The sequence below is a fragment of the Tasmannia lanceolata genome, unplaced genomic scaffold (assembly GCF_043159265.1).
Source record: "Tasmannia lanceolata isolate RefF3 unplaced genomic scaffold, GAP_Taslan_0.1 ptg000008l, whole genome shotgun sequence".
Taxonomy (NCBI): Eukaryota; Viridiplantae; Streptophyta; class Magnoliopsida; order Canellales; family Winteraceae; genus Tasmannia; species Tasmannia lanceolata.
Genome location: NW_027518685.1, coordinates 21694964 through 21720551, shown reverse-complemented (window position 1 = coordinate 21720551; position 25588 = coordinate 21694964). Strand labels below are relative to the sequence as shown.

Below are 25588 nucleotides of genomic sequence, written 5' to 3'. Positions count from 1 at the left end.
CAATTCTTGGGATCAAGATCTTACGGACTGAGTCCGGGATTGCTTTATCTCAATCTCATTACATAGAGAAGATATTGAAGAAGTATGGCTACTTCGACTTACCATAGTTGTATGTGCTGTATGATTACAATAAGAAGCTTGGACCCAACACTGGTAGGACGATCAGACAGTTGGAATACTCGAGGGTGATTGGCAGTCTGATGTATGCCATGAGCGCTACAAGACCGAATATAGCCTTTGCTGTTGGGATGCTGAGTCGGTTTACTAGTAATCCGGGAAAGGCACATTGGGATGCTATTCATAGACTGATGAGATATCTGAAAGCTACCCTTAATCATGCCTTGATCTATTCTGGGTATCCTGCAGTGGTCGAAGGTTTTTCAGATGCTAGTTGGTACTCAGAACCGGATGAATGCAAGTTGGTGCTCAGAACCGGATGAATGCAGATCGACAGGCGGATTTGTGTTCACCCTGGCTGGTGCAGCCGTGTCGTGGAAGTCTAAAAAACAGACTATGATAGCACAATCATCCATGGAATCTGAGTTCTTCGCCCTTGCAAGCGCAAGAGATGAAGCAGAGTGGCTCTGAGATCTCCTGTTAGATCTTCCATTACATAAGGAGCAACTGACTGCGATCACAGTATATTGTGACAATCAGGCTGCTAGTGCTGTTGCTGAGAACTCACTGTTCAACGGAAGGAAGATGACAGTTTGGCTGAAGCATGGCTATCTGAATGAGCTGATAAGTTACGGAGTCATTGCTGTTATAGACGTCCGATCTTCAGCGAACTTGGCGGATCCCTTAACAAAAGGTTTGAAGAGGGAACTGATTGAACAGACAATTGTCGGAATGGGTCTCATGCCTAGGTAATCTGTTTGTATTTGTATCTACCATTGAACTATGTTAGTGGTTCAAAGCTTAGTCTACCATCAAATGTAGTTCATGGTTCAAAAAATGAAAAATGAATGGATTTGTTTTGGTGCACTTTAATATAAATTGTTTGAGACCATTCTTATGTTAGTGCACTTAACCTGTCGGAATAGAGGATGGCTGTAAGCCTTAATGAGCCCAAAGCACTTTGTGTGCTGGATGCATGGGAGGTGCATGCCCGAGGGACTTACCTATGTATGGGTAGAGGCATATCACCTCTTATGTAGTCTGAGTAGGCCAGACTACTAGAGCCCATGCAGAGACATTAATGAGTTAAGGATGTCATTAGTGCCTTAATGAGTTTTGAGTATTGTGTATACTCTGATGAGCTCACCTATGTGCGGGTGGAGATTTGCCATCTTCTATGTAGTCTGAATGACTGCTAGAGCCCACACAGAAATCTGTCATAGTAAAGAAGTTGTCTTTTAAGCCTTAATGACAGAAACACACTAAAGGACACACCTATGTTAGGGTGGAGACTGTGTGTCTTCTATGGAGCTGGCATACTCCTAGAGCCCTCGCAGAATCAGGACGAGCACTGTGTGTGCTATTTGTTCCAGGCAAGTTTGTGAGTAGTGTGATAATTCAAGGCTTGGCCACTATGCACACGTACTCTGGATCTAGTTATGTGTGATTACTGAAAAGTAGAAATGTGCCGGTTCAAGGCTAAGTCCACCATGTACTTACACTACAATTCAGATAATTTATTTGGAAATTCAAGTCTTCAGACATTTTCACTATGCACAATGTGACTCATGCTCTCTAATACTTGGTTGATAAGTTTGAAACTTGTGGGGGATTGTTGGATTTTGTTCCAATAAATGAGTTTTAAATTTTCTATTAAACCTTGAACATGTATCTAATAATGGTGAACACTGTATATAGAGATTCATGTATGACTCTTTGGATTAGGATCCATGTATGGCTCTATATTTATTGAAACATTAAATGTTAGAAGTTTCAATGAATGTGGAGATTCATGCATGGCTCTTAAGGACTTGGAATTTATGGAGAGTCATCTAGAGATTCATGCATGACCTTTTTTATTAAGGATTCATGTATGACTCTTAGAAGACTCACCTATAAATACATGAATCCATTAATGGTCACCTTTAATGGGTGTCCTTTGGGTTGCTACTTGAACTCTGTAAATCGAGCCCTCATTCTAACTTCGAGAGAGACTAAGAAAGGAAACTACTCTAAAGCCTCTAAAGATAATAGAAAGTGTGATTCATTAGAGAGCTTGCCTGATCGAATTGTTGAGCGGTGCTTTACAACAATTCATTCTCCTGTTGTTCCTAGAGGTGGTTCGGTCATGTGATCCTTGCATTGGAGTTGGGCCGAATAACACTTTAAGGTAGCGTTCAAAGACGTACGGCAGTATCACAATCAAGATCTTTTGTAATCCATCCTCCATTCAAGTCAGTATAATTTTATAGTTTTGCACTATTTTCTTAGTTAAAATCCATTATTTTCAACCGCTTGCTCCAACACTCTTGTACCTTGTAGACCCTGTGATATCTTTGTGAATACTAAAAAGTATAAGAGGCTAATCTTTCTTTAGGGTTTTTTTTGCAAAAGATGTCTTCTAGCCACGGTAATTAGGGGAGTCACTCTGGAACTACTGAGCTGACTAAGCTGCTACTGATAGCAGTAGTAAGAGTAAAGAAATAGGAACAAAAACCTTCTTCCTTCCCCACTCTAATTACTTTACTACACTATGCTGTACAAATTTACCCCTAATTAGTCTTTCTTTATATTAGAGAATGTAGGAAAATGATGCCAAACCTTCTATAAAGATCAATGGAGAGTAATCCTTTGGAACTTGTTGCCATTCTCAAAAGTAGTAGTTGTTGGTTTTAATACTAAAATCTTTGTGAGTTTCAAACCTTGAATTTCTATTTATTGGGCTCTAATGTTGAGACTCATACATGAATATAGAGATTCATGAATGCTCAAGTTTCAATGTATGTATCAATTCATGAATACTAATGTTTCATTCACGAATCTTTGGATTAGGATTCATGCACAACTCTTTATTCATTGAAACATTAATTCTTAGAAGTTTCAATGAATGTGGAGATTCATGCATGGCTCTTAACGAACCTTTGGATTAGGATTCATGCACAGCTCTTTATTCATTGAAACATTAATTCTTTGAAGTTTCAATGAATGTGGAGATTCATGCATGGCTCTTAAGGACTTTGAAGTTATGAAAAGTCACCTAGAGATTCATGCATGCCTCATCAATAGATTCATGAATTCATGAATGGTCACATTTAATATGTGTCCTTTGGGTTGCTACTTGAAGTCTATAAATAGAGCCCTCATTCTAGCATCCAGGGAGACCAATGAAAAGGAGACTACTCAAGAGCCTCAAGAAAAATAGAAAGTATTCAATAGAGAGCTTGCCTTATAGGATTGTTGAGTGGTGCATTACAACAATCCATTCTCCTGCTGTTCCTGAAGGTGGTTCGGTCGTGTGATCCATGCACTGGAGTTGGGCCGAATAACACTTTAAGGTGGGCGTTCAAGGACGTACGGCAGTATCGCAATCAAGATCGTTATTAATCCATCCTCCATTCAAGTCGGTATAATTTTATATTTTTGCACTATTTTTCATTAGTAGATCCATTGTTTTCAACCGCTTGCTCCAACAATCTTAAAGTGTTATTCGTTGGAAAGCAATGGATGCTTCTACTATGGGTTTTAGCAACTTGAAATTGGAAACGTTCGATGGTTCTAATTTCAATGCTTGGCGCCGAAAAGTTATTTTTGGCATGCAATTGCTTAAAATTTATTATACTGTGACCGACGCCAAACCTACATTTGGTGAGGATGATGCTGCCGAAGATGCCCAATGGGAGCGTGACAATGACTTCTGCAAGAGCTATTTGCTAAATAGCCTTTCCAACCACTTAGCAGGTGTCTACACTCAAAAGGAGTCTGCTAAGGAGATTTGTGATGGTTTGGTCCAGCAGTACCGAGATGATGAGAAGCTCTCTAAAACCCACCTTATCGACAAATTTCTTGACATGAAATTTGAAGATGACAATGAGGTTTTACCTGAAGTTAAGGAGTTGGAGAAACTCGTTCAAAAATTGAAAGACGAGAAGGTGGAGCTCGACAACGTCTTTGTCGCTGGAGCAATTGTAAATAAGTTGCATCCATCTTGGTTGTTTTTCTCTATTGAAATGCACCGTAGAAAGAAGCAAGTGCCACTTTCTGATTTGAAGCATTTCATCAGGATTGAGGATGAAGTAAGGATTCGTTCCAAAAACGAATTACTTGCTAATCAAAAGGCAACTGCAAACTTGGTAGTTCAGAATACTAGTGAAAGCCAGAAGAAGAAGAAGCAAACCAAGTTCCAGAAGAAAAAGGCGGTAGAACAGAAGTCTAACCTAAATGTTCAGAAGAAGACTTTCAAGAAGAAGGGAAACTGCTACAACTGTGGAAAGCCTGGCCACTATGCTAGTGACTGCAAGGCACCGAAGAAAGACTCTGTGGCTGTAGTGGAGAATTTTGTGGCAATGGTGTCAAAGGCTGTGGATCCCTCTAATGTTTCGGACTGGTGGCTAGACACGGGTGCTACCTGTCATGTCTGTGCCAACAAGTCCCTATTCTCTACCTACACTGCACGATCAGAATCAGTGGCTATGCAGATCGGTCTTCTGCTGCTGTTCTCGGGGTCGGAACTGTGGTACTGGAGCTCACATCTGGCAAAACTCTTACACTGAAAGATGTGAAGCATCTTCCTTCAATCGCTAAGAATCTGGTATCAGGGAGTCTTTTTTGTGATGCTCGAATGCGCCTGGACTTTCAGGGCGGTAAGGTGGTGCTGTCCTTTAAAAACTTGTACTTTGGCAATGCATACAAGACTAATGGTATGTATAGAATGAGCGTTGTAACTCATGCCCCTGAGTTAAATGAAGTTTATGTTTCTGCTTACTCCTCTGAATTGTGGCACAATAGGCTAGGTCATGTCAACTACAGAAAGTTGCATGACATGTGTAAACAAGGTAATCTACCCAACTGTGAGGGTGAGAAACCAGAAAAATGTGAGGTCTGTGCGCAGGCCAAGATCACGAAGAAGCCTTTTCACAGTGTTACAAGGAGTACAGAGGTTTTAGACCTAATCCACTCTGACACATGCGACTTCAAGAGTTTTGTTATAAGAGGTGGCGTGAATTACTTTATCACCTTCATCGACGATCGAACAAGGTTCTATCATGTCTATCTACTGAAGTCCAAAGATGAGGCTTTCGATAAGTTTATCGAGTTTCGAACTCGAGTAGAGAAGCAGTTGGGATGTTCAGTCAAAAGACTTCGAAGCGACAGAGGAGGTGAATACCGCTCTAAAGATGTTGAGGCGTACTTCAAAGAACATGATATTGTCGCTGAAACGACTGCCCCTTATTCTCCTCAGTCAAATGGGATAGCAGAAAGGAAGAACCGGACTTTGACCGAGATGGTGAATTCTATGCTTCTGACGTCTGGACTTCTAACCTGTTATTGGGGTGAGGTGCTTCTTATGGCTAACTTCATCTTGAACAGAGTTCCTTATGCCAAGACGAAGATCTCTCCGCATGAACTCTGGTTCGGGTATCCACCATCTTTGGGAATGCTCAAAGTGTGGGGGTGTCTGGCTTATGTTCGAGTGCCAGATGTTAGAAGGCCAAAGCTTGGAGCCAAGGCAAACAAGTGCGTTTTTCTTGGATATGCTATGGACAGTGATGCTGCAGATTTATTGATATCGGCACCAACTCTATCATTGAAGCTCGAGATGCTGAATTCTTCGAAGAAAAGTTCATCAAGGACAAATCAATCTCTTTAATGGACTCACCTGAGAATATTAGAGAAGAGGTTCAAGTTGAAGCTAACCCTGACGCTCCTGCTCCTCCCTCTACCTCTCAGGAAAATGAAGTCTATGATGAATTTGTTGATGTTCCTGTGGAAGAAACTGATGAGCCAAGGCCTAAGCGACAAAGGAAGCCCACGTCCTTTGGCGATGACTTTATCACCTATAATGTTGAGAGTGCTCCTCAAACATTTGAAGACGCTATGCAATACAGAGATGCTCTGCTATGGAAAGAAGCCGTGGAAGACGAAATGAGCTCGTTAATGGAGAACAACACTTGGGAACTCGTGGATCTTCCAGAAGGTGCTCGACCTATTGGCTGTAAATGGATTTTCAAGAGGAAGCTGCGTGCGGATGGTACCATTGAGAAGTATAAGGCAAGACTGGATGCTGAAGGTTTCACACAAAAAGAAGGCATTGACTTCTTCGACACCTACTCACCAGTATGTCGGATTGCAACCATTCGAGTTCTTATAGCGATAGCTGCAATCGAGAAGATGGTAATACATCAGATGGATGTAAAAACAGCCTTTCTAAACGGTGACTTAACTGAGGAAATCTACATGAAGCAGCCAGAGGGGTTTGTGGTCAAAGGTCTTAACAACAAAGTTTGCAAGCTTATCAGGTCTCTCTATGGTTTGAAGCAAGTTCCAAAGATGTGGCACGGGAAATTTGACAAGGTTGTCCGTGGATATGATTTCCCAGTCAATGGATCTGACAAGTGCCTTTATACCAAAGTTAGCAAAGGCAAGGTGGTGATCATCTGCCTATATGTTGATGATATGCTCATAGTTGGGAGTGACTTACAGATTGTGACATCTATAAAGAAGTTTCTCTCGACTCAGTTCAGCATGAAGGATCTTGGAGCTGCTGACACAATCCTTGGGATCAAGATCTTACGGACTGAGTCCGGGATTTCTTTATCTCAATCTCATTACATAGAGAAGATGCTGAAGAAGTATGACAACTTCGACTTACCAGAGCTGTATGTGCCGTATAATTACACCAAGAAGCTTGGACCCAACACTGGTAGGACAATCAGACAGTTGGAATACTCGAGGGTGATTGGCAGTCTGATGTATGCCATGAGCTGTACAAGACCGGATATAGCCTTTGCAGTTGGGATGTTGAGTCGGTTCACTAGTAATCTCGGAAATGCGCATTGGGATGCTATTCAGAGACTAATGAGATATCTGAAAGCTACCCTTAGTCACGGATTGGTCTATTCTGGGTATCCTGCAGTAGTCGAAGGTTTCTCAGATGCTAGTTGGTGCTCAGAACCGGATGAGTACAGATCGACAGGCGGATTTGTGTTCACCCTGGGTGGTGCAGCCGTGTCATGGAAGTCTAAAAAATAGACTATGATAGCACAATCATCCATGGAATCTGAGTTCTTCGCCCTTGCAAGCGCAGGAAATGAGGCAGAGTGGCCGGAGATCTCCTGTTTGATCTTCCATTACATAAGGAGTAGCTGACTGCGATCACAGTGTATTGTGACAATCAGGCTGCTAGTGCTGTTGCTGAGAACTCACTGTTCAACGGAAGGAAGAGGACAGTTCGGCTGAAGCATGGCTATCTGAATGAGCTGATAAGTCACGGATTCATTGCTGTTATAGACGTCCGATCTTCAGCGAATTTGGCAGATCCCTTAACAAAAGGTTTGAAAAGGGAACTGATTGAGCAGACGATTGTCGGAATGGGTCTCATGCCTGTGTAATCTGTTTATATTTGTATCTACCATTGAACTATGTTAGTGGTTCAAAGCTTAGTCCACCATCCAATATAGTTCATGGTTCAAAGAATGAAATATAGATAGATTTATTTTGGTGCACTTTAATATAAATTGTTTGAGACCATTCCTGTGTTAGTGCACTTTCCCTGTTGGAGTAAAGGATGGCCGTAAGCTTTAATGAGCCCAAATCACTTTGTGTGCAGGATGCATGGCAGATGCATGTCCTGAGGGACTCACTTATGTATGGGTAGAGGAATATTACCTCTTATGTAGTCTGAGTAGGCAAGACTGCTAGAGCCCATACAGAGAAATGTTTGAGTTGAGGTTGGCTTGAGTGCTTTAATGAGTCCTGAGTATTGTGTATACTGTGAGTATTATGTATACTCTAATGAGCTCACCTATGTGGGGTGGAGATTTACCATCTCCTATGTAATCTGAGAGATTGCTAGAGCCCACACAGAAATCTGTAATAGTAAAGAAGTTGGCTTTTAAGCCTTAATGTGGTCCGAAATGCTTTGGGTACGGGGTGTTTGACAGGAACACACTAAAGGACACACCTATGTTATGGTGAAAACTATGTGTTTCCTATGGAGCTGGTATACTCCTAGAGCCCTCGCAGAACCAGGACGGGCACTGTGTGTGCTATTTGTTTAAAGCAAGTCTGTGAGTATTGTGATAGTTCATGGCTTAGTCCACTATGCACACGTACTCTGGATCTAGTCATGTGTGATTACTGAAAAGTAGAAATGTGTTGGTTCTTGACTAAGTCCACCATGTACTTTCACTACAATTCAGATAATCTATTCGAAAATTCAAGTCTTCGGACATTTTCATTATGCACAATATGACTAGTGCTCTCTAATACCTTGTTGATAGGTTTGAAACTTGTGGGGGATTGTTAGTTTTAATACTAAAATCTTTGTGAGTTTCAAACCTTGAAATTTTTATTTATTGGGCTCTAATGTTGAGACTCATACATGAATATAGAGATTCATGAATGCTCAAGTTTCAATGTATGTATCAATTCATGAATACTAATGTTTCATTCACGAATCTTTGGATTAGGATTCATGCACAACTCTTTATTCATTGAAACATTAATTCTTAGAAGTTTCAATGAATGTGGAGATTCATGCATGGCTCTTAAAGAATCTTTGGATTAGGATTCATGCACAGCTCTTTATTCATTGAAACATTAATTCTTTGAAGTTTCAATGAATGTGGAGATTCATGCATGGCTCTTAAGGACTTGGAAGTTATGAAAAGTCACCTAGAGATTCATGCATGCCTCATCAAGAGATTCATGAATTCATGAATGGTCACATTTAATGTGTTTCCTTTGGGTTGCTACTTGAACTCTATAAATAGAGCCCTCATTCTAGCATCCAGGGAGACCAATGAAAAGGAGATTACTCAAGAGCCTCAAGAAAAATAGAAAGTATTCAATAGAGAGCTTGCCTTATAGGATTGTTGAGTGGTCCATTACAACAATCCATTCTCCTGTTGTTCCTGGAGGTGATTCGGTCGTGTGATCCATGCACTGGAGTTGGGCCGAATAACACTTTAAGGTGAGCGTTCAAGGACGTACAGCAGTATCGCAATCAAGATCGGTACTTCCCTAAATCTTTCCTCGGCATATCATCCTCAATCTGACGGACAATCCGAAGTGCTGAATAGATGTGTCGTGCAATATTTAACAGCTTTCTCCCATGAGAACCCAAAACACTGGCATCAGTATCTTCTGTGGGCTGAATATTCCTATAATACTTCCTTCCATAGAGCTATAAAAATGACTCTATTCGAAGTTGTATACGGAAGGAAACCTCCTTCAATTCCGTCATATATTTCTGGATCCTCGAGTGTGGAAGCAGTTGTTACTGAAGTCAAGGAACGGGATAAAATTTTGGCCGAGCTTAAAATCAATTTGGGTCAAGCACAATCTCGGATGAAAAGTTTAGCAGACCAGAAAAGAGTTGACAGGAACTTTGAACTTGGAAGTTGGGTCTTACTCAAATTGCAACCTTACAGGCAGAAAAAACGGTGGTTCACAGAGCATCTCAAAAATTAAGCAAAAGGTTTTATGGACCTTATGAGATTCAAGGTATGCAAGGTGGCATATCAATTACGACTTTCTGAAGGTAGCAAAATTCATCCCATTTTTCATGTGTCCCTACTCAAGCCATTCCATGGTTCCCTTCCAATGGCGATTTGTGAACTTCCACCTCGAAGCAGTCATAACCCTCCTCTTATTTCCCCTCTGGCCATTGTCGGTGCTCGAACAATAATTCAAGAAAGCAAACCCATTAAACAAGTATTGGTACAATGGGTTGGCTTACTCCCTGAAGATACTTGGTGGCAGGGGCGATGCCAGAAATTTTGCACAAGGGGGGCAAAAATTATAGTAATTTTTTATCTATCTTAAAATTAAGATAGAAAAAATTTCTATCTGAAATTTTGCACAAGGGGGCAAAAATTATAGTAAATTTTGCACGAAAAAGGGAGATAAAAATGGTAAAATTAAAATTTTAAACTTATTTTCTATCTTAGCGAAGATTGGAAAGGGGGGCATATTTTTTAAAAAAAGGGGGTAAGTATAAAAAAATATTAAAAAATAAAGGTATATTTTTTTTTTCCAAAAAATTAAGGGGGGCAATTGTCCCCCTTTCCTCTCATGTGGCATCGCCCCTGCTTGGTGGGAGAATTGGGACGACTTACAGGCAAACTACCCTGACATCAACCTTGAGGACAAGGTTAATTTTAATGGGGTAGGCAATGATAGCAATGCTGATGAACATGTGACCACGGATCAGGGACCAGATTCAATTAATGGGGAATCAACGAAGGAAGATCATGAACAGGGTCACATAGAACAGGAATACCAGTCCAGAGGAAGAAGATTGATTCGCAAACCAGTTTGGATGAATGATTACCATAATACTTAGTTTACGCCAAGTAGAATTAATTAGTTGTAATCATGTTTTAACATTCGTGAAAGACAGAAATTGTCAAGTAGAGAGAAGGGTAGTTCAGTAATTACATGACTGACAGCTGGAACAAACCGTAATGGCGAATCCTTATGGCTCTGTTCACTTGCCTTCTTGAGAAAGGAAAGGAGAAGAAAGTAAGCCAAATTTTCCCGTGATTGGACATGATTTGACATTTTACGCCGTTCACTTGTTTTCTCGGGAAAGCGGAATTACACAGGTGGAAAATATAAATAATGATGTGGAAAACCAACTTTCTTGCACTTTCCCTCTAAATTTTCTTACCAAAAGGATGGGAAAATCACTTTCCTAATAAAACCACTTTGCCTGCATACTTTCTTTTCCTTTCTCGGCCAAGTGAATAACGGAATTTTCTCACAAAAGAAATTTTCTCATAGTTTCTTTTCCTTTCTTTTCCAGTGTTCCACGTCAGATTCTTTTCTTTTCTTTTCTTTTCCTGCAGTTAGAGAACAAGTGAACAGAGCCTATCGGAGTGAGGGTCGTTAGAGAATGATATGAAAAGAAATATTCCTCAATCTTTCTCTCTCTTCTCCTTCTCCCCTCTAACTGTTACTGTAAATAACTCAAGCTTACAGCTCTAATTTACAGAGCATATCAGAATAATACGATCAAAGATTTCAAGAGAGAAAGAGAGAGAGAGAGAGAGGTCCAGCTCGAAGGGACCAATCAGGACCAAGTAGATGAGATCGCCCTCCTGAAGCAGAAGGAAACCAATCTCAAGGGGGCCATCCTCATATTTTAGGCAAAAGTTTGGTCCAACCCGAATTGGTACTTGGGTTTTTTAGATTGTTAACTAAATAAGTTGGCTTCATCCCAGCCCTGGGTTACCCTTGGGCTTTAGGCCGTGTTAGCCGAACTAATTAATTTATGGCCCAGCCTGAGGTCATCATCAGATTTTAGGCAAAAGGTTGATCCTGCCCGAGTTGGTACTTGGGTTTTTTGTATTGTTAACTAAACAGGCTGGTCGGTTTTTTTCCAACCTAGGGTTACCCTTGGCCTTTAGGTCATGTTAGCCGAACTGATTAATTTCTGTCCCAGCCCGAGGTCATCTTCGGATTTTAGGCAAAAGGTTGGTCCAAGCCGAGTTGGTACTAGCGTTTTTTAGATTTTTAACTAAATAGGTCAGCTACGAGGCCTCACATGCCGTCACTACCAATTGCTACTACATAGGGCACACTGTTAGGTACCTTACCGATACGCAGAAAGCTCCAAAGCTGATGGAACGCATTAGGCAAAGCCCTTTAAACATGTCCCATACCAGGCTGGGTCCCACTCAGTCCCATACCTCCTAGGCGGGCCCTCACTCAGGACCGTAAAATACCACCACGCTTCCGAGTCTGCCGTCCTTGGCGCCCCACTCTGTGACGGCTTTCATTCTGGCCTTTTTTCCATGTAGCCCTTTCCACAGGTCACCCCTTCCGTGACTCGAACACGGGACGTGGTGGCTGCTCTGATATCAAATGTTAGGTACCTTACCGATACGCCAAAAGCTCCAAAGCTGATGGAACGCGTTAGGCAAAGCCCTTTAAACCTGTCCCATACCAGGCTAGGTCCCACCCAATCCCATACCTAGGCTGGGCCCCACTCAGGACCGTAACACACACGTAGTAGAATAAGAAGTCAAAGGGGAGGAGAGAAGCATTTGATTTGTCTAGGAGAATGGTGGTATAGTTGTAAGTAGTATTTGGTTTCACTGCAGTTCTCTTGAAGAGTAGTGGAAAAAGTAGGCGTGCATTACCAAAAAATGAGAGTGAAGAGAGAGAAAGAAGAGGAAGAGGAAAAAAGATAGAAAAGACAAACCTTTTCCACCATTCTTCTATCAAAAACTTAACTTTTTGGTAGACTTTGGTTGGGAGACGAGAGGAAGGGACATTAGTGCCACATGGGCTCCAAGTGTGCAAAAAAAAAAAACAATGATGATGTCTACAACATGTTGAGGAGTGAAATGGAATTTCAATGTAATGTTGGCGACCAAACTTGGAATCAGCATTCATTAGCATTTGAAATTCTAACGAATGCTGAGCGTTTAGGAAACCAAACATAAGACATTCTAGAGAATACATAAAGTTCTTCATAACTTTCTTTCTCCATCAACGTTACTTTTGGTCTGTCGAGAGGGGATTCCTTCCAATTTTCTTAGAGCAGAGGAGAAGAGAGAGAGAGAGCAATGAAAGGGAAAACTAATCTTCATATGGTAATGCCGCGCTTTAAGGGGATGTTAATCCAGTAATCCCGTCACATATGGTAACGTTGAATTTTAAAGGGGTGTTTTTAAAGGATACGAAACACTTTTCGGAACGTTTTGGAAGGTTTTTTAATGGGATTTTAAGAATAAGAAAGAACTCGAATCATTTTGGAAAAGAATAGGCATTAGAAGTGCAACTCGGGTCGGGTTGAAGCCAACCCAAACCCAACCTGAGTAACCCCACACTCAACCTGAACCTGATCCTACACGAGTTCGAACCTGATGAGGTTCAACCCGATTCAACATGAAGAACCCTTTTTTTCCAATCCGAGTTTTTAAGCTTTAAATGTACAAACTGAATACTAAAAAAATGATAAAAAAGGGAAATGGTATCAACACTAGTATGTTTTTATAAAATGACCGTCGCATGCCCCATGTAGAGGAAACACTTCATACGAAGGAAAGCATTAGGGGTGTAAATGGATATTCGGAAATCCGATTACCGTCCGCATCCGAATCTGTTTAAAGCGAATATTATCCGAATCCGTTTCAAGTGGATATTATCCGAATCCGTTTATGAGATATCCGGGCTCTTAGCGGATGCGAATCTAGTACATGGTATATCCGATCCGTTTAACATCCGAATCCGAGAAGTAAATCCTTTTTATTTATTATTAATAATATCATTAATATTTATTTTTAGTAATGACACACTATCTTTTGTTTCTATAAGAAAAGTGAATATTCTTTTTAGAAAAAAAATATAAAAACAAAAATAGCCCAAACCCATTCCATCAAAATAGCCCAAACTCATTTCATCATATACAAAAAAAAAAAGGAAAGACCCAAAGACAACTAACACTATCATCCATCCTCATCGCCTCCCTCTCTCTCTCTGCCTTTGTTTTAAAAGGAAGAAGAGAATCTCATATATTTTAAGGTTTGAGAGTTAATTTTATGAAGAGAATGTAGAGGTCTAGTTTTAGGGTTTGGAAAATTCATTCGAGTAAGTAGGAGAAAAAAGATAAAGTGCTGCAATAAAATGTTCGAATTTACCGGATAAACGAATACGGATAATATCCGAATTCGAACAATATCCGACGGATACGAATTCGGTAATAGATATTAAATATTTGTCGAATCCGAATCCGAATTCGGACAGTGTATACTGTAATCGAATTCGGATATAGCCATATCCGCTCCGAATTCGATCCGTTTACACCCCTATAAAGCATAAAAAAGAGTTCTCTATGAATGAATTAATTTTTCTAACTTAGAACAGAATGAGATACAAAAAAGAAACACCAAAGACAAAATCTAAGAGCGTAAACCAAAATATAAAGCTAATAAAATTCTAACGTGTACCTCCTCTTAAAGTCCTACGGACTATCATTGAGATCCAAGAAGAAGGCGAGAGCCCACCACTAAGGGCCTGTTTGTTATGGATTTTGAGAACCCATTAGTCTAACAACCAATTTTGGACTGACAATCGATTACAAGATCCAAAACAAACAGGGCCTTGGTATATGCCGCAGTAGTTCTATTGTGGCATAAACACAGAGCAGTTGCATCAGTAAAAATACAAGAGAATGCAACAAGCTTTTCAATTGATCATAGGATCAGACAGACCAAAGTAACAGCATAACTATAATAAATTCAAATAATACATTCATCCTTCATTTAACAGATATAAAGAGAAAAAACTCCCATAAATTAGGAAATAGCACAATAAAGATGTCCAAACCAAACCAGATGGAAACCATAAATATATCATAAGATTACTACTAGACACTGGTACAAAGGCACCTCTCCCGTGTAGCTTGTAGCTGAAAGTAAACATGATCATAGGATTACTAGCTTGACGCTCGGAGGGGCTTCCACATTAAGAAGTTCAACAACTCTTGCCCGTATTTTTGTAAACCATAACTCGCTAGGAGGCCATTCCATAATCTCCCATCTGCCATCTCCAAGATAATCTTTATCACGTGGATCAATAGTCAATGATTCAAGTGCCGTGGCATTTTTTAGAATATACACAGCAAGATCAACTTCAGCCTTCATACCGTAAAAACAACTTAGCTCAACTTCTTTGAGGTGATTATGAGGGCACATTGGAGGCCTCCGTATATTGTCTGGTGCTTTAAACGCTCTGGTGGCCGAATTAAACTGCAATAAGAGAGAGTCACTTTTAATTCTTCTATGAACCGTCATCTGTAAGACTATCAACCGAAAGCCTCACACAACTAAGCACAATACCCCATTTTGTCGCATAGCTAATGATACTATAAAAGATTCTTCAGGGTAACAGATTCTTTGTCCTTCACAAGTTAGAAAGACAATTATCCCATCAAAGCCCCCAACAATTGCTGTGTATAAAAGCATGCACGCAGATCACAAAGCCTTCACTCGAGTACACCATACATGGACTAATGGTCACCAAGATGGATAACAATACTAGTATGACCGGGCTTTTAAAACTGTTAGTTAGGTAAGATGATCATATCAAATACAATTTTGTAAAAACACGACGCATTTGCAATATTCAAACCCTACTACGATAAATTACACTTGTTTCAGTTGGAACTTACATGCACGTTGAATTTCTGCAAGAGCGGGCAACCCTTTAGGATGGAAGTCAACCGAAGCAGATCTTCATTTTTATGATACACTTCCAACAATAAATGGTTCAGATTAGTGAGTCTAGATATAGTTTGTGGTACAACCTCCGGATTAAACGCCTGTAACAACAAAAGTAGAATTACAAGATATATGAACTATTTAACTAAAAATAACAGCACATGGTAACTTTAATTTACCTCCATATATGAGGTCAAGGCCAAAAATTCTATTTGATGAAATAGGTGGGATGGAAGTTTGGAGAAGGGGGAGATCATGGAATGTGCCATTGAGTCTATTCCTCTAAAACTAACCAACACATTTACCAGACGCGGGACCGACCTAATAGAGAAGGTAATCTCTTGTCCCCAATATTCAAATGTACGGAGATTCTCTGCATGAATCTCAATCTTCATCAACTTGCAGTGAAAAGATAAAGCTACCTTCAGATATTTCAGTTGAAGTGATGGACCAACAATCTCTAAATTAACCAGATGCTTACAAGATTCTATACTCAACCATTCAAGGTGTGGACATTTAGATAAGAGGTTCACTATATCTCCATCACCTACGTTAACATATTTCAGAGTAAGGGTTGTAAGAGAGCTAAACCCTTCAAAATCATGACATCTTAATATGCAAAATACCAATTCCAAATGTTTAAAGGAGGATTCATTACTGCAATGAAGAAACTGAAAAGGAAAAGTATAGCATTTATCATCTGGGTGTCGACCATCAATGTAAGTCAAGTCAAGTTGAATCTTTTCAGCCCCAGCGATAATTGCATAGTTGATCCATTGGTTGAGAAAATGGGAATGCTCCTTGTCCAAATCAAAGCAAACTCGGAATGTTTTTATGGTATGACCAGCATGAAATTGCAAGAACTGATTAACTGATCTTACAGATCTACACTTTTTTTTCCTCTCTCCTCTTTCATTCTGCCTATCAGAATACTTTCCATCATTACCATAGTTGTGCATGTGCATGCTATAAGCGTCTAACTGAAGATTGGGAACGAAGGATGGCCGGAGGTACCTCCATCTCCTCGACAAAATTCTAGACCTTGCTGCTTCTCTCACTGGCACTGCCGATATAATGGAAGAAATAATTTCATCCGGCAGTTCACTAAGCCGATCCTCCACAAACTTGTCAATCTATAAAATTTCAAACAACGCTCACAAACGGCATTAGAAAAGATTCAACCATTTTGCTTCTTTTTATACCACAAAATGCAAAAGAACCAACATATCTGTAGAAACCCAACACAGAAAATTAATCAACTTTTATGACCTCAAAATTCTACAGTCACTACATCTAAAACTTGCTTACCCCAAAATTTGCAATTTTTGGGAGAGCTCTCTGTCTCTTGTGCTTTACTCCAAGTGCAATTTGGCGGGGAGAATCCCTAGTTTCGTCATTAATCTCAATAATTGCATTTCTGGAGACCGATCCCTTTCGTTTGCCCATTTAATATCGATTGGAATTCAATACGAAAAGCTGCAACAAGCAAGTAAGACCGCACTAAAAGACGGTAAGAATCAGAGTGTTTTAGTATGCCATATTAATAAAAAACAAATTCTCACACAGTGACAGCAAGCCTAAGCATAAGTGTGTGTATTATAACATCAAGCAAACAGAAGATTTCTCTCTCTCTCTCTCTCTCTCTCTCTCTCTCTCTCTCTCTCTCTCTCTCTCTATATATATATATATATATATAGAGAGAGAGAGAGAGAGAGAGAGAGAAAAGTGTAGCTACACATACGTGTAGCTAACTTAGCTACACCAACGGCTTAAAATACAGTGGGCCCCACATTGTTTGGGTGATGCAAACCATTCATTTGATGGGCCCTCATATAGATAGGGTGTGCCCAAAAAATCAGCTCTATAGGATCATCCCAACCCTACGATTTGTGGAGGCAAAAATGGACGCGTAAAAACCTTCACAAATCTGTCCATTTTTGCCTCCACAGTTTGAAGGGTGGGGATGATCCTATGGAGCTGATTTTTTGGGCACACCCTATCAATGTGAGGGTCTATCAAATGAATGGTTTGGATCACCCAAACAATGTGGGCCCACTGTATTTTAAGCCGTTGGTGTAGCTAAGTTAGCTACACGTATGTGTAGCTTCACTTAACTCATATATATATATATATATATATATATATATATATATATATATATATATATATATATATTATGAGAAAAGTGTAGCTACACGATCGAGTAGCGCTAACTTAGCTACTCTGTCGGCTTAAAATACAGTGGGGGCCCACATTGTTTAGGTGATACAAACCATTCATTTGATGGGCCCTCACATAGATAGGGTGTGCCCAAAAAATCAGCTCCATGGGATCATCCCAACCCTACGATTTGTGAAGGAAAAATGGATGTGTATAAACCTTCACAAATCTGTCCATCTTTGTAATGTTCCCTTTTAGAAACATTGATCTAGTGTTGGCGGATCGAATGGATGGGCCATATGGGACAGATTTTTGTGTGATTGAACATCATTCATGGGGCCGGATCATGCGGAGGTGGCCTACTTATGAGGCAAATGGAGTAGGAGTCACTCTATAGGGCATGGCGCCAAGGGCCATATAGCATTCAAAGAGGATATGATATGACACTTTGGAGTGTTTTAGAGTGGTAGTGAAATGATAGGGGCACCCCTTCTGTGTGCATTGGGCAAAAGCCACTCTCTTTGACATTTTTGCTTAGGCATTGATTTGATATGGGCACCTTGTTTTGTATTGGTTATAAGTAGGTTGGATAGGTAAGGAAAGGGTTTATGCTTGCTTATTATCTCCTTGTCTCGAAGTGAAGTTGGCTAGTGTAGCCGATCAGCCGTGGTAGTGAGATAGTGCATCTCCTACATGGTGAAGGTGCAGTGAGCACCCCATCTATCCTCCATCCCCCATCCTCCTCGCAGCAGTGTGCACTTGGAGATCGCCCATCTTCCACAATCATTCAAGAGAACACCCCCTCCATGAGCAGTGCGCCCTTGGATGTGGCAACCATCTATCCTTCCCCATCTACTCTTCTCCTTCCCTACATATTCTCCACAACATCCCTCCATGTAATCCCCCCAATCTTTTGTATGTGACTGAATTGATACATGAAGAGATTAACTTCAGATTGCCCATCTTCCACCTATCTTTATATTGTGTTTTTGCATATGGTATATTAAATGGAGTGCTGCCATTAGTGCTATATGAATGCAATGCAGTCTTTTTCTTGAGTGTTTAATGTTCTTTATAGAGGTTGAAGAAAAGGGTCATTACAATCTTTTCCTCCACAATTCGAAGGGTTGGGATGATCCAATGGAGCTGATTTTTTGGGCACACCCTATCTATGTGAGGGCCTATCAAATGAATGGTTTGGATCACCCAAACAATGTGGGCCCACTGTATTTTAAGCCGACGGAGTAGCTAAGTTAGCGACTTGATCGAGTAGCTACACTTTATATATATATGTGAGAAAACGGTTCCTACACATATGTGTAGAGAGTTCTCTACACACTAGCTTAAAATACATTGGGGGCCCACATTGTTTGGGTGATCCAAGCCATCCATTTTAAAGGCCCTCACATAGATAGGGTGTCTACAAAAAATCAGATCCATAGGATCATCCCAACCCTACAATTTGTGGAGGTAAAATGGATGTCTTTAAACCTTCACAAATTAATCCAATTTTTGCCTCCACAGTTCGAATGGTTAGGATGATCCTATGGATCTGATTTTTTGTGGACACCCTATCTATGTGAGGGCCTTAAAAATGAATGGTTTTGATCACCCAAATAATGTGGCCCCCACTGTATTTTAAGCTAGTGTGTAGATAACTTATCTACACATGTGTAGGAACCGTTTTCTCTCTCTCTCTCTCTCTCTCTCTCTCTCTCTCTCTCTCTCTCTCTCTCTCTATATATATATATATATATATATATATATATATAGAGAGAGAGAGAGAGAAAGGAAATGGTTTGTGTGCAGCTGCACAGATAAGCTTATCTGTGCATGGCTCACAAACCATGGGAGGGGCACATTTTTTGGGGGATCCAAAGCATTCATTTGGAAGGCCCTTCCATGGATAGGGTGTGTAACAAAAATCAGCCCTATAGGATCATCCTAACCCTGCCATTTGTGGAGGGAAAAAATGGGCAGAAACAGTATCTGTCCATTTTCCCCTCCACCTTTGATTGGGTTAGGATGATCCTATGGGGCTGATTTTTGGTACACACCCTATCCATGGAAGGACCTTCCAAATGAATGCTTTGGATCCCCTCCCAAAAATGTGGCCCCCCCTATGGTTTGTGAGCCATGCACAAATAACTGTGCTGCTGTACACAAACCATTTCCTCATATATATATTGGATATATGGTTTGTGAGACAGCAAGCCTAAGCATAAGTGCATGTATTATAACATCAAGCAAACAAAAGATCTCTCTCTCTCTCTCTCTCTCTCTCTCTCTCTCTCTATATATATATATATATATATATATATATATATATTGTTAAAATCCTACGATTTACGATTCAAATCGGACGAAGAATCTTTTTTTCATAAAAATCTTACGATTCAAGTACAATTCGACTTTGAATAGTGCGGTTTTTACGATTATGTCTGTTTTGGATTTTGAGAACTGATTGTGATTTCAAAATGAAAATCATTTCAAAATACTTTGTTTATTGCTAACATTTCTTTGTGTGATGATTATTACAGATTTGAATATGTGCTTTGTTTAATGTTGTGATAAATTATATAATGATTTATTATATGATGAATATAGTTTGTGCTTTGTTTAGTAATTTATTGTGCGAAGAATATGGTTTGTGCCTATGATTACTAATAGAGAAAACATTTCCTACACACTTGTGTAGGTAAGTTACCTACACACTAGCTTAAAATACAGTGGGGGCCCACATTGTTTGCGTGATCCAAACCATTCATTTGAATGGTCCTCATAGAGATAGGGTGTCCACAAAAAATCAGATCCATAGGATCATCCCAACCCTACGATTTGTGGAGGTAAAATGGACGTGTATAAACCTTCATAAATTAGTCCATTTTTTGCCTCCACAAATCGTAGGGTTGGGATGATCCTATGGATCTGATTTTTTGTGGACACCCTATCTATGTGAGGACCATTCAAATGAATGGTTTGGATCACCCAAACAATGTGAGCCCCCATTGTATTTTAAGCTAGTGTGTAGGTAACTTACCTACACAAGTGTGTAGGAAATGTTTTCTCTTACTAATAATAGAATTTTATATTTAATTTAATAGTTCCAAATAGAAAATAGATAATTACTCATTTTATTCTTATTTTTTACCTTTTTATATATTTTTAATAGTTTTCTCATTTTTATATATAAATTTGAAAAAACCTTCCGATTTAGGATCTGATTTACGATTCGAACCCTAACCCTGTTACGATATACGATTTGATTCTGATTTTCAGAACCTTGTACACACACACACACATATCTGCTTCTATATAGCAGAAGAGAAAATGAGAGAATGATTTGAATTATTTGAAAATTTTCTCAATTTTTTGAGAATTACACATCACTTTTTTTGACTTTTTTTAACAAAGGCACCCATTCAACCCACATATTTTCAATCCTTCCCCCTTCTTTATACTTTTTAACAAAGGCACCCATTAAAGCCACATAATTTCAATCTTACCCCCCTCCTTTATGCTTTTTTAATAAAAAATCTATAGGGTGATGTTAACCATCCGATTTAAGAGGAACAACATATTATGGAAACCTCTATAGATTGGAGGGCTAGGCTCAGCCTATGGAAATGATTTTTGGGGCACAACCTATTTATGTTGTGTTCCATCACATAGACGGTTTGGATCAACCTACGATGTGGTCCGTACAGTTCTTTGTCGGCCCGTGCATCGCACGGGGTTTTTTACTAGTATATATATATATATATATATATATATATATATATATATATAGAGAGAGAGAGAGAGAGAGAGATACGTTGGTAGATAGATAGATACTCAGATATACATACACAGAAAAAGCAGAACCAGCAACATTTAACATGCTATATTAACTTAATAAAAATGAAGTGTCAAAGCAGCCCTCCCATTATGCAAAGCAATAGCTAAACTTAAATGGCATGGCAAATAAAATCATCATCATTAAGAGCACGATAAACAATATATTGCTGGCGTGGTGGCCATATAGCCTCACCAAATATTAAGGGGGATTGCAACAAACATCTTGTATAGGAGTTAGTGGCGGAAGCGGCGCAACAGAAAGGGCGATTTTGGATGTGCTTGAGTTGGGTATGGATTCCAACTCAAACAACAAGTACAAAAAAGCAAGGAGAGATGACATCTAAGGCATCTAAAAAATAGCATCAACTTGTAACGGCTGAGCGAAGCCTAGCTTCCGTTTGTATCATCCAAAACAATCATTGGTATTAGAGCATAGTGTCCGGTCCGTTTTGAGGCGGCAAATGTGTTTTTGGACGATTGTCAGGAAACAATTGTCCCAGCATCTGCACGAGTTTCCATTAAACCACAGTTTGCGGCTCGAAATAATTGGAAGAAACAGTCGAAATCATTAGAAAAATAGTCTTTGTGGGACTATTCACCGTCCCGCGAAGATTAGACACTTCTGCGCCAATTCTCAACGTTTCATCACAAGAAAAATGACTGTCTGGTTATCGTACTAGCCATATGAATCCACATATGCATATCTAAGTAAGATACTTCACTTACCATTGGCAAAAATCAGCCGCAAAGACCTGGTTCTGAACCAATTTTACGCCTATTTTTTATCATTTTCTCCAATTTGTCAAAGTCAGTCCTCCACATCGGATGATCTCCTCCCGCTCCACAATCCAACACTTTCTGATAAGAAGTGGCGTGGAGTGGCCCACCTAGGAAGAACGAAAACCGCTGAAGTTGGGTTTTGCTGTAACCCGAGTTCTAGTTCTAGCCGGTGATCTAGTGAGCCACCGGGATCTAGCCAAGTTGACTAAATCAAATTGCCAGGTCCGGCAAGTTTAATGTGTCAATGAATCAAGTTAACTCCGTAAAACCAAGTTATAATAACAATACTTCAAAACGGGGATGACTTGATTCTAATTTGATAAAACCAAATTATAATAGGAATATATCGTTTTCATATTTGGTATATACTATTTTTCAAAACAGGAATATATTGTTGTATAAGTAAGAATAAAATTATTTTTCAAAATGTGAATTAATCGAGTATAGTAGAGAAACAGAATTGCTAAAAGAACAAAATCAATTCCAAAAGGCCTGATCTGAAAAGTTTTGAGAAAGAAATGCCATTTCGTGCTTCTGGATGAAGTGTCCAATTGACTAGTGGTGGTTTGGACAAAAGGTGGATAAGTACTTTCTCTCGGTGGATTCTATATGCTCTTTGAGCTTATGAAAATGGTCAAGATGTTTATATGGGGGACTGTAAGTATTATGGTTTGTTTCTGTGGAGGGTTATGATGGTGGATGGATGTGGGTGTAGATGAACCAGGTGGGACTACGTGTCCCCAATGTAATTTTCGTAGTATGAATATATATGAGGAAAGCATTCATGCACTTGAGTGCAGAAAAGTTATATGCGCTAGAGTTTTTAAAACCTTTCTCATTCGCTACAAACAAGTGGGTCCCGATGCAACTCAGATAGCTCTATCCGATAGGAACGAGAATAAAAAGAGCCCAAAACCCAGATAGCTCTATACGATAGAAAAACACACTGCGCTAAAAACCCTAGGCACGAACTTCGTCTTCTTCGCAAAATCCTCAGCGCGAAGGTCGTTTTTGGTTTGGGAATTTTGCTTCTGGCTTTCTTGTTTGGCATTTTCTTCCACATTTTTCACTTTTATGTACGATTGTATCAGTTCGAGTTCAATGAAATTGGGTTGATTGATTCACACTTTCCTTTCCTATCGACTCCTTGTTCAATTGGATGTGGATTTGTTTGTCAGGGTTTCAGTTCTGTGTTATGTTGTTTCGAAGGAGTGATATATGTGGATCGCCACGAATTGCTTGATTATTCTCCCATTTTTTTTCTCTGTCACTTATGATGGGATTTGGTCATGAAAGTTTTCGAGTGAAGAACTGAAAAACTTGATGAAAGATGTGGAGACTGCAATAAGAATGGATTCAGTGTCCCATCTGTTTCTGACCAATTGCAGACTACATCTACTACGCAGTACCCACCCAGTAAAAGAAATTTGAAGATATTTGACTTATTCAGGCTTCTAGCTTCTCTGCTTGACATATATGCATTCCCTGTTTGTATATCTCCTGTTTATTTGTCCTTTATGCATGATTGAAATGGATGGAATTAGATTTGAATGAGGATCTGAATTTGAGGGTGAAATTAGATTGATCCGGTATTCTATCAACTCTTTTCTTGATCAATATGTTGTAGTTTTGTGGGTTTAGTATAGAGAGATGCTAGATCTGATTTCTCCCTCTCCGTTCTCCATCTCAATTTCATTTTTAATTCCATTTTATCATCTTCTTCTCCACCAGATTTTGGTCTTCCATCTCTTTCTCTAATCTCTGTTCCTGGGTGGAGAAAATGATTAGGGAGAATGTTAGAGAGAGAGAAGAAGATGGTGTGGGGGCTTTGCAGAGAACACGAAGATCGTGCCTAGGGTTTTTATCGCTCTGTTTTTCTATCACACAACGCTATCTGGGTTTTGGGCTTTTTTTAATTATCTTTTCAGCGTGTTGCAACGGGACCCACTTGTTTGTAGCCAGTGAGAAAGGTTTTAAAAACTTTAGCGCATATAACGTATCTGCGCTCAAGCGCAGGCTCTCCTCTCTCTCTCTCTCTCTCTCTCTCTCTCTCTCTCTCTCTCTCTCTCTCTCTCTCTCTCTACATATATATAGGGGAAATGTTTTCTAAGCGATACCTCAAATAAGTTATCCGAGCAAGAGCTCAAAAAATCATGTGGGCCTACATTGTTTGGATGATCCAAAGCATTCATTTGGATAGTCCAAAGATAGATAGAGCGTGCACAAAAAATCTGATCCACAGGATTATCCTAACCCTTCGATTTGTGGAGGTTAAAGTGGATGGGTATAAACCTCCACAAATCTGTCCATTTTTAACCTCCAAAAATCGAAGGGTTAGGATGATCGTATGGAGCTGATTTTTTGGGCACACCCTATCTATGTGAGGGCCTATATCACCCAAACAATGTGGGCCCACATGATTTTTTGAGCTCTTGCTCAGATAACTTATCTGAGGTATCGCGCAGAAAACATTTCCCCATATATATATATATATATATATATATATAGAGAGAGAGAGAGAGAGAGAGAGAGAGAGGAAAGTGTTTCTAAGCACGTGCTTAGATAAGCTTATCTAAGCACATGCTCAAAACACATGTGGCCTACATTTTTTGGAGGATCCAAAGCATTCATTTGGAAGGCCCTTCCATGGATAGGGTGTGTACCAACAATCAGCCCTATAGGATCATCCTAACCTTGCCATTTGTGGAGGGAAAAAATGGGCAGAAACAGTGTCTGTCCATTTTCCCCTCCAACTTTGATTGGGTTAGGATGATCCTATAGGGCTGATTTTTGGTACACACCCTATCCATGGAAGGGCCTTCCAAATGAATGCTTTAGATCCCTCCAAAAATGTGGGCCCCCCATGGTTTGTGGCAGCCATGCACAGATAAGCTATATGTGCAGCTGCACACAAACCATTTCCTCTATATATATATATATATATATATATATATATATATGTGTGTGTGTGTGTGTGTGTGTCTTTCAAAAAAAAAAGGATCAGAGACTATTACAGAATGGTTGAATTCTAGAAGTTAGGAATTGAGAAATTCCATGTGTCCAGTTCACTGTTTTTGTCCTTTTTGCTCATGCATACTTTGTTTCTGATGTGGTCAGAATCGATGGACTCGAAATTTCGACGCAGACATTACTGTAATAAAATAACAAAACGGTTGCATGCATGTGAAATAAGATAGTGCACAATAGTTAAACAAACATTATTATGTTGCTTAAATTTTCCTCCATGCATGACAAGTAGGCTCATATCCTCCAAATTGACGAAAACCAAGCATATTAACGGCAAGAATTATAACACGTGGTATCGGAAGACAAACTATCTTCTCATTATAATGAGGGCAATGACTACGTAACGAATGGCGAAAAGGCTCATTTACAGGAAAATGTGACGACTGCAGACAACGAAATATTCAAAGTGGATCAAAGATGAAGAGATCGAGTGTATT

General features: G+C 39.7%; 1 protein-coding gene across 6 annotated transcripts in view; it reads right to left on the bottom strand.

Moving 5' to 3' along the window:
- Positions 1–14336: 14336 nt before the first annotated feature.
- The window catches only part of LOC143884791 (F-box/FBD/LRR-repeat protein At3g26920-like), a 31659-nt gene continuing 20407 nt past the window's right edge, over positions 14337–25588 (bottom strand). For 4 of the 6 annotated variants that reach the window (XM_077388576.1, XM_077388577.1, XM_077388578.1 and 1 more), the window contains 4 exons: positions 16656–16823; positions 15527–16480; positions 15299–15448; positions 14337–14876 (listed from right to left, as the gene is read on the bottom strand). In XM_077388576.1, the coding sequence (XP_077244691.1) occupies positions 14553–14876; positions 15299–15448; positions 15527–16480; positions 16656–16793 (1566 nt within the window). In that variant the 5' untranslated portion in view covers positions 16794–16823 and the 3' untranslated portion in view covers positions 14337–14552. Of the gene's footprint in view, positions 14877–15298; positions 15449–15526; positions 16481–16655; positions 16848–25588 lie in introns of all 6 variants that reach the window. The other 2 variants (XM_077388579.1, XM_077388581.1) reach the window with 1 other exon arrangement.